Source organism: Cyrtonyx montezumae, unplaced genomic scaffold, assembly GCF_038088225.1.
Source record: "Cyrtonyx montezumae isolate F1298 unplaced genomic scaffold, pur_monq_1.0 scaffold_16, whole genome shotgun sequence".
NCBI classification, from domain to species: Eukaryota; Metazoa; Chordata; class Aves; order Galliformes; family Odontophoridae; genus Cyrtonyx; species Cyrtonyx montezumae.
The window spans coordinates 11,481,472-11,490,690 of record NW_027071892.1 but is presented as its reverse complement, the minus strand read 5'-3'; the positions used below and the strand labels follow the sequence as shown (position 1 = coordinate 11,490,690).

Below are 9,219 nucleotides of genomic sequence, written 5' to 3'. Positions count from 1 at the left end.
GCTGCAACCATCTCCTTTGCCAAGGACATCACTAATTCCTGGCGGTGGCTTGATTCAGTAAGCAGCTCAGTGAGGTGACTTTCCAGGTCACCAGCTAACTGCAGGTGAAGTGCCAGCGACTGTCTCCAGCAGGAGAGAAAGTTGGGAAGAAAAGGAATAAAAGATGTTTGCTCAGCTCCATTCAGCTGAGCCAGTTGCCCTGGGCAGTTAAAGGGAGGTGAGAAAGGGCTGGGTGGCTTGCAACAGTCTGTGGATGATCCCAGCTGTCCCTGCAGCCAGAGAACTCCCAGTACATCACAGCCAAAACACAAAGATGGAGAAGCTATGGTTAAAAAAAAACAAATCCCCCATCTCCGGTGCCTGTCGTTGCTGAGAGGAAACCACCTGGCTCCCCCCCCCGCCTGCTGGAGTTGGGAGCAGTGAGTAATGCTTGCAGGCTTCCCTGCCCAGCACCACATTCTTTTCTCCAGCATGTAATGGCCCAAAGGAGACATAAAGCTGTGCTGGAGCAGCCTGTGGAGTAGCTGTGCACGCCACGGCCTCATGCCGGGGAAGGGGTGGGAAGGGCTGCAGAATGCTCAGCTTCATTTTACTGGGAGATTGAAAGTCTGGAACAGCAAGAGAGATAGGAAGAAAGGAAAAAAGAGAAAGCCATGAAGTGTTAACTGAAAGCCTTGCTTTCTGCTCTTCGAAGCATGCAAAATCAGCTCAGCTCCCTTGCCCACGATTCATTACTCTCCCTCTCCCTGCACCTCTGCCCTCCACCCCAGGCGCTTTGCAGCTCCTTGCCTTGCTGCCTCCATCCTCTCTGCAGTTCCTCGTGTCTCAGCACATTTTTCTACAGCAATCAGTGGCTGTTTCAGGAAGGACCAAAGGCAGGAGACGTGCAGGCTGGTGCCCCATTTCCCTGCCACCATCTCCTCTCTCCTCCTGGCCCTTTCCCTCCCCCACTCCAACCAGTTCCCTTCCCCAGCGGCTGCTGCCACCTCCTCCCTCTGCTTCTCTGAGACCCTGGGTTATAAACCCAGTTCGGGCCCCTCCCCAACCTGTTAGGCCTTGCTCCTTGCAAACCAGTGCTTCCAGTAACTAATCTGCCTGGCCCAGCGTCTGCACCCACAGCCCCGCCAGGCTCCTGCTGCACTAGTGCAGCCAGGAGGGAAGCTGAGGAGACAAAAGGAAGAAACCAGCAGGTCCACCCTGAGCACAGCGTGACGCTGGGGCACAATGAGACCAGGCAGAGGATTAAAAGAACCCATGGAGCTTGTTCCCCACCTTTCATCTGCTGTGAGCATGACACAGTCACAGCCATTAGCTCTTCAAAGCCAGGTAGGTCGGAGGAGCCTGGGGAAGCCAGCATACCCACCAGCAAGGCTGCGAGGTCCTCGTCTGCTGAGGCTGGCTATGCAAAGCATCACCTGGCTCTGCTCTCCCCAGGCCCTGACCCCGCAGTTGTCACCGTGCAGGTGGGAGCCTCCTGTCCGCACCCTTTCCCAGCCCCACCCCGCAGTGATGTGTCACAGCCCTGTGGCTCTGCTCTCTGAACTCCATTTCATCTGCTTCACTGAAGACTTTCTCTCGCCTCCACCTGAGGAGCTGCTCCGCCCAGCAGGCAGCTTGCCACAGCCAGGGACGGAGCAAAGGCAAGGGCAGGTTTCCCGGCTGGAGATGATAGCTGAAACTGGAGGAGGCTGCAAGCTGAGACACTCGGTGGGAGCACCAGGAACTGGCCCACGTCAGAAGCCAGCTGCTCCCTGCTGGCACCACATTGCTGGCAGGGGGCAGCACAGCTGCAGCCCCCCAGAGCTCATCTCCTCCCACCCTCACCCAGCAGCTCTGCACAGTGCCACCACCCTGGTGGCAGCTCAGGACAGACAGCCTTGGAGCCAAGCTCCTTCCAGGTAGGAGAGAACCGGGCTTGCAAGTAGCATGGGTTACCCAGCTCACACCCCAGCATGCACCCCGGGGAGATGGCTGATCCACAAAGGCTGGCGAGGCTGGATGGGAACAGGCACCAACCCCATGGAAATAAAAACCCAACACCTGCCAAGCCTCTATTGTGTGCACTTTTATTTGAACTGGTCTTAAGTCAGTGTACAGGTAGCCCCTCCCTCCCCCACATACTGGCACTTTGCTCCTAGACTGCGGGGGACCATAAAGCCTTCATTCACATCTATCACTGGGGAACACAGCCCGCTTGCTTGACAAATCAAAAAGGATCAAGTGTGTTTTGTTTTTAAGGCGGAAGATACAAAAAGACACTTGTTGGGTTACATAATTTACAGACAAGCAATCCTCATCTACCACCAGTAATTGGTACCGGCTCCTCCCAGCTGGGCTGCTGCCTTCACAGAGGCGAGTTAACTTCCTGTAACAATGCATTATAACAATATTTGGAATGACTATTAAAAAAAGAAACAAATGTACAATCAAAGTCCTCAGATGCATTGTAGAACTTTGGGGGCGTTCGCTCCAACATGTTTCATTTTAAGACTGCTGCTGACACCTTCACCATTCCAGTTTTTTAATCCTGAGTCAAGCGCCAAAAGAAAAAACAAATAAAGCCATGCCAATCTCGTCTTGTTTTACGCGCATTTATGGGTTTCGTTTCATCACGAGGGTGTGGGTGTTGTAACAGTCTGGTTTAGAAGCATTTGCGGTGGACAATGGAGGGTCCGGATTCATCGTACTCCTGCTTGCTGATCCACATCTGCTGGAAGGTGGACAGAGAGGCCAGGATAGAGCCTCCAATCCAGACAGAGTACTTGCGCTCAGGTGGGGCAATGATCTGCAGGAGAGAAGGGTTGGTCAGATGCAGCGTGATGGTAACACCGACACACAGCCCCGTGCCACACCGCCACCCAGATCCTTCACCTGGCCTCAGCCCCGACATTCTGAGCAGGCTTAGGGCCCAGCCTCACACACCGCCCCCTCCCCCACTGCAGCCAGCACTTAATCTCATTACCCACACGGCCGAGCAGCTGCCACCCTGCCCACAGCAGGGCTCCACCACCAAGACAAAGTAGCTCCCATCTCCTGTAGTTCAGCTCAGCCTCCTCCACCCACTCAGTAAGAAGTGTGCTAGGAAGAGCCCAGGGCTCCAGCCTACCTTGATTTTCATTGTGCTAGGTGCCAGAGCTGTGATCTCCTTCTGCATCCTGTCAGCAATGCCAGGGTACATTGTGGTACCACCAGACAGCACTGTGTTGGCATACAGGTCCTTACGGATATCCACGTCACACTTCATGATTGAGTTGAAGGTAGTTTCATGGATACCACAGGACTCCATACCTGTGAGCAAAAAGCAGTGTCAAGTCAGTAAAGGACTCAGGGACAAGAAGCCAGAGGACCTGCTGCTACAAGAGAATCAGAGCCATGGCTGATGGGCTCAGCTTCCTGCCTGACTGACCCTCGAGAGGAAAAACAGGACTACACAGTGGGATGGGACACAGCTGCTATGGGTCAGCAGTACTATGGCACTGTAAGTCACTCTAGACAGAAGGGGCACGGAACTCGTAAAGGAGTTGGACTTACCCAAGAAAGATGGCTGGAAGAGGGCCTCAGGGCACCTGAACCTCTCATTGCCAATGGTGATGACCTGACCATCAGGGAGTTCATAGCTCTTCTCCAGGGAAGAGCTAGAGGCAGCTGTGGCCATCTCCTGCTCGAAATCCAGTGCGACATAGCACAGCTTCTCCTTGATGTCACGCACAATCTCTCTCTCAGCTGTGGTGGTGAAACTGTAGCCTCTCTCTGTCAGGATCTTCATGAGGTAGTCCGTCAGGTCACGGCCAGCCAGATCCAGACGGAGGATGGCATGGGGGAGGGCGTAGCCTTCGTAGATGGGCACAGTGTGGGTAACACCATCACCAGAGTCCATCACAATACCAGTGGTACGACCAGAGGCATACAGGGACAGCACAGCCTGGATGGCTACATACATGGCTGGGGTGTTGAAGGTCTCGAACATGATCTGGAGAGATAAGGAAGCAGTGAGTTCAGTGAGTTACACAGAATATACCAGGCTTCTCACTGCATGCCTACATCAGTCCATGCAAGTGGTTTTACATCTGTCCCAAGATAAGAGGCCTCTCCGCTCCCCCAGAAGGAGGGAGCAGCAGTTATCTCACTTGGTCTCCACCCATACCTGCCAGGTCAGAGCCTGAGCAAGGACACTGCTACCACAGGCCCATCCACATGACACAGCAAGGAATGAAACAAAGGCCAAAGAACTACAGAACAGTCACTCAAGGCTGGTAAATGGATTAGTGTCTAGTCAGAAACAGCAGTTAGACAAGTTGCTAGTTCAGTCCCAGAGAAAGTCAGCTTAGAGCAAACAAAACCTGTCAAGGTCCAGCAAAGAGGAGACTCAGGTCAGGAAAGGAAAACCCTGTAAGATGGCAAAAAGGGAGACAGTGGTGAAGGTGGACAGAGGATAACACAGAAGAGGAAAGCTGGCCTGCAGCAGTACCTGCTGTAGCTCCAAGCTACTGAGTTTCACTCACCTGTGTCATCTTCTCTCTGTTGGCTTTGGGGTTCAGGGGAGCCTCTGTGAGCAGCACAGGGTGCTCCTCAGGGGCTACTCTCAGCTCATTGTAGAAAGTGTGGTGCCAGATCTTCTCCATATCGTCCCAGTTGGTGACAATGCCGTGTTCAATGGGGTACTTCAGGGTCAGGATGCCTCTTTTGCTCTGGGCTTCATCACCAACATAGCTGTCTTTCTGGCCCATACCAACCATCACACCCTGCACAACAAAGAAAAAGCACTAAGTCTAACTGAAGGACAAACTGCAACGGATGAATAATGATTTTTTATTCCAGAAGCCACATCTTTAATAACCTTCTACCGTCCCTACTCTATAAGGAAATGGACCGAGCCAACTGCTCCAACACAGGATGCTTTGCAAAAGGCTGTTACTATTGCAGGGTAGAAGCCTCTCGTGTCATACACAAGCGTATATAAAAAGGGCTTCTTGAGGCTTAATGCCTTCAGAACCGCGCCCACTGAACGCTCCTCTCCATTGTCTGGATGCAGCACCCCAGCCACTGCCGTACCTGATGTCTGGGACGACCCACGATGGATGGGAACACAGCACGGGGAGCATCGTCCCCGGCGAAACCGGCCTTGCACATACCGGAGCCGTTGTCAACAACGAGCGCAGCAATATCATCATCCATGGCTGGCTGCGGAACGACACGGAGCGTTAAAGCACGTCACACGGCACGAGCCCCACCCCGCCCCGCTCCCCGAGCTCCGTAGAGAGAGCGAGAAGGCAACGGCAGCGCCGCGCTGAGCCCCCCCCCCCCGCCCCCCATTTCCTTCCTGCACCGCTTCGCCCCGCGCCCGCTAGAGGGGGTGCGGCCCCTCCCACATTTCGGCGCCGCACACATTTGGGACAAAGGAAGTCCCCGCGCCCTCTCGCACCATTACCATAAAAGGCAATGGCAGCGCCGAGCCGCGCCTCGACGGCCGCCCCCCTCTCCCCCCCGGCACTGAGAGAGCCCCGCGCCACGCCCCGGCGGCGAGCAGCGACCGCGGGCAGCTGGGGACCGGGCTGCGTTCGGTAACAATGCGACGCGCCCCCTGCCCACCCCTCCCCCACGCAGCCTTTGTTCCTCCCCCGCATTCCCCGCAGCGAAGGGGCACCGCCCGCGGCCGCGCTCCCCTCGCGCAACGGACAACGGCCGCACCGTGCGCACGCACCTTCCACCCCACCCCCCCCGGACAACGGTCCCTCCCCGAGGCCCCTCTCGGTTTCCACACCAGCGGAGGAAAGAAACGAGCGATCGTTAACGCCGACCCGGCGGAGAAGGGCCGCCCGCTCACCTGTGGGAGTAGCGCGGTCAGTCAGAGCCGGGGCGGGCGACGCGAGGCGGCGGCGGAGCGGGGCACGGGGCGAAGGCAGCGCGCAGCGACTCCCGCCCGCCGCGCGCTCCGCTTTTTATAGGGCCGCCGCCGCCGCCGCCTCGCCATAAAAGGAAACTTTCGGAGCGCGCCGCTCTGATTGGCCGCCGCCGCACCACTCCGCCTCGCCCCGCCCCGCCCCTCGCCCCGCCCCGCTCCGCCTGGCGCGCTCCCCCCCCCCCACTCCCCCGCCCCCATCGCTGCATAAAATAATTAAAAAATAAATAAATACAAAATTGGGGGTGGGAAAGGGGGAGATGGGGAGAGTGAAGCAAAGCGTGGGGCTGAGCTCGACTTGAGGGTGTGGGGCGGGGGAGGGACGCGCCCCCTCTCCGTACCCCTTTTGATTCCATAGCGCTTTGTTGGGGAGGGGGTCCGCATGTGCAGCCCTCCCCCCACCCCCGAAGTGGTCCTGCGGTCCCCTTGAAGTCACCTCCCGGGGAGCGCCAGCGGTAGCAACGGGCGATGTGCGTGCGTGCACTGAACTGCAACAGCACCGATGTGCGTGCACCGAGCAGCACTACCAGCAGCGTGCGTGCATCGAGCAGCGATCACTCCAGCAGGAACGCATGCACTGAGCCGAATGACAGTGAGTGTGCGTGCACAGAGCACCAATAACACATGCATGCACTAGCCCGCAGCAGCACCGAGGAACATGCATGCGCAGTGCTGCAACACCATCAAGGAGCCTGCATGCACCAAGCTGCAGAAACACGAGGAGCACGGTGCTGGGGTGCAGCCTGCTAGCTGCAAGGGCGGGGAAGGGGGCACCAGGTGCAGCACGCACTGCGTTGTCTGCACCCACCCCGCCCGGCCTGCAGCACAACCCAGGGCCAAGTTCAGTGCTAATGTCAGCACGGCTGCAAAGCTCCGGGCCGGCCCTTGGACTGCTGCGTGCGCTGCGCAGCCCGTGAAGGCCCACGCTTCGTTAGGGTGTGCGCTGCAGCGGTGGCACCGGAGGGAGGAAGCGAGTGCTGAGTAAGGAGCTGAGTCAGGCAGGGCCCGGCCCGGCGGGGTCAGGACGGCAGCAGGCCTTTGCCTACATTTGGGCAATATTTTGTTTCTTTCCTGTTTGCAGCGCGTGCTGCGGGGATGGCCGGGGCGGTGCGTGGCTGCAGTTGGATGCTGTCAGTGAGCAGCGCTGCGCGGGGCTTTGCAGCTCCTGAGCACGGCATGAGTGCGTGCTGATTAATTGCATTAATTAAAGGGTCCTGCGAGAAAAGCTGTGGGTATTAGGGGAACGGGATCCTGCTCAATGTGGGGTCTTTGTCACTGGGGTGCTGCAAGGGCGGGTCGCATTGGGGTTGCACCGTGTCCCCTCTGAATTGGGGGTGGCCCTGGTGACAGACCTGAGCTGCAGGGACACTGCAGGGACACCTTTGTCCCCTCTGAGGTGGTGACACTGTAATGCAAGGGGACCTCCGTGGTCACCTGGTTCCCAGGACCCCGTGGGCTCAGTGGTGCCACGTCTCCGTGTAGCAGCCCCACTTGCAGCAAAATGGGAGTCACACTGTTAATTACCTACCTGCTGGGGAATTAATTAACGTTTGCGCTCCACTTTGACAAGGCCAGGTATTAATTAGAAGATAATACGTCAAAGAAGGGCAGCCACGAGGCATGGGCACTGCGGGAGGTGTGCAGTGCTGATAATGGGGCAGCAATGGGAAATGCCCCACGATAGCCATGGGGCTGTGGGTTCGGGCTGGGGAATGTCACCAGAGAGCAGTGTGGGATGTGAGGCCCCGGCAGGATGGGGGTGGGGGGGCAATGATGGGGCAATTCATGTTCCCTTGATTATGGGGTTGGATCAGAGCGCAGCATCTGGCGTGCAGCAGTGCCAACCCCAGTGTGTGCTGCTGGGAGGGGTCTCCCCACGGTGCCACTGTGATGCCACCAAGCCAGGACCATCACTTTCCAAGGGGAACCTGGCACTGCATGGCAGCATCTCCATCCTGAGCCATGGAGCAATGCAAGGATGCCATGGGCATCACAGCCCCCCCGTGCTCCTGTTTTGTTCTCCTCTCCCCACTGTCCTTGGGCTGAGCGAAAGCATGTGGAGGAGGCTTGGACATGGCCAGGCTGCCTCCAGCCCCAACCCCCTGCCTGTGTTTAGCTCTGATTTCTGGACTTTGGGCCCACTTTTTCCCCTCAGTCTAAATGTTGGGGGGGTTTTGGGAGTGCTGCTCCCCCCCCTTCCCTGTCTCCAAAGGGAAGAGGAAAAGGTCACATCTCCATGATGTGGGCAGGACCATCCCGGCCCCTTCCTCTTTTTCGATTCAGCCCTGGCCATGTTGGCTCTGCTGAGGATGTGCTGGAGGTGAGAGCCCAGCGCAGAGCCCAGAGGCTGTGCCAGGTCCACCCCAACACCACAGCCCCCACCTCACCTTCCCACGGATGGATGTAGTACACACCTCTCTCCCTGGAAGCAAACGGTGTCCTCCTCACTCACTGCATTGCACTGCTGTCCCCTCTCCCACTCCTCCTTTCATCATCATCGCTCTCTACTCCCCTCCCCCAAACCTCTCCCATGCACCAGTGCCTCCTCCAGCAAGGGCAGAGGCATTCCCTTGCAGTGCTCCACGCACCAGGCCCTGCGTGCACCCACCCACGTTGGCTGATGTTACACTGAGCATCTCCCCACCTGCAGCAGAATTAGATTGAATCTATGGATTTGTTAAAGCTAGGCCTCATAGCTCCAGCAAACAGGTAACATTAGGAAGAAACACGGGGACCATAGAAATGCACATACTGCTGAAGAGAGCTGCTGCAACTCAGTATGGGGGGTAGGGTGGTTGTTTGCAACACAATGGAGGGTCCAGAGAAGATAAGTGCAGTTGTTGTTTGCAACTCAATGGGGGAGTCCCGTGAAGATACAGAGGCAGATTTGCTGCTGCAAATCCCCTTAACAGTTGGAAATTTACTCTTAGCTTTAATCCCACGACCAGTGGAGATGTCAATCGCTTTTGAAATTCCTGTCCATGTCTTCGGAACATGGCATATTTATGTCTTATGCCTTTAAGTGTGTAGTCTCTCTGTTCAGTGTGCATGTTTGGAGCGATCCCCACGCACCCAGCTCTGTAGTAAAGGCAGTACCTGCTTGACATAACTCACTGGCATGTCGAGTTACTTTGTCGGTTTTCTCAGCTTCACCCCCCAAGGCCGTTCCCCAGCTCTGAGCAATTGCACTGGCACATCCAGACCGTACTCAGCTGCTCCACACATCTCTGGGGTTTGCTCTCCTGCAGCAATGTTATGGGGTCAAGCTGAGCCCTGCGCTGGCACAGCCCCTGCACGGCCCTGGGGGAATTTCCTCCATC

At 56.9% G+C, this 9,219-nt stretch overlaps 2 protein-coding genes across 2 annotated transcripts in view; one reads left to right on the top strand and one right to left on the bottom strand.

Moving 5' to 3' along the window:
* The window catches only part of TMEM11 (transmembrane protein 11), a 377,196-nt gene that overhangs the window by 32,860 nt on the left and 335,117 nt on the right, over positions 1-9,219 (top strand). The window lies entirely within an intron of this gene.
* On the bottom strand, positions 2,051-5,902 carry ACTB (actin beta). The gene is made up of 6 exons (XM_065732831.1): positions 5,825-5,902; positions 5,053-5,181; positions 4,503-4,742; positions 3,532-3,970; positions 3,107-3,288; positions 2,051-2,785 (listed from the first exon to the last, which is right to left on the bottom strand). The coding sequence occupies exons 2-6, from the start codon at positions 5,173-5,175 to the stop codon at positions 2,642-2,644; spliced, it is 1,128 nt and encodes a 375-aa protein (XP_065588903.1). The 5' UTR covers positions 5,176-5,181; positions 5,825-5,902; the 3' UTR covers positions 2,051-2,641.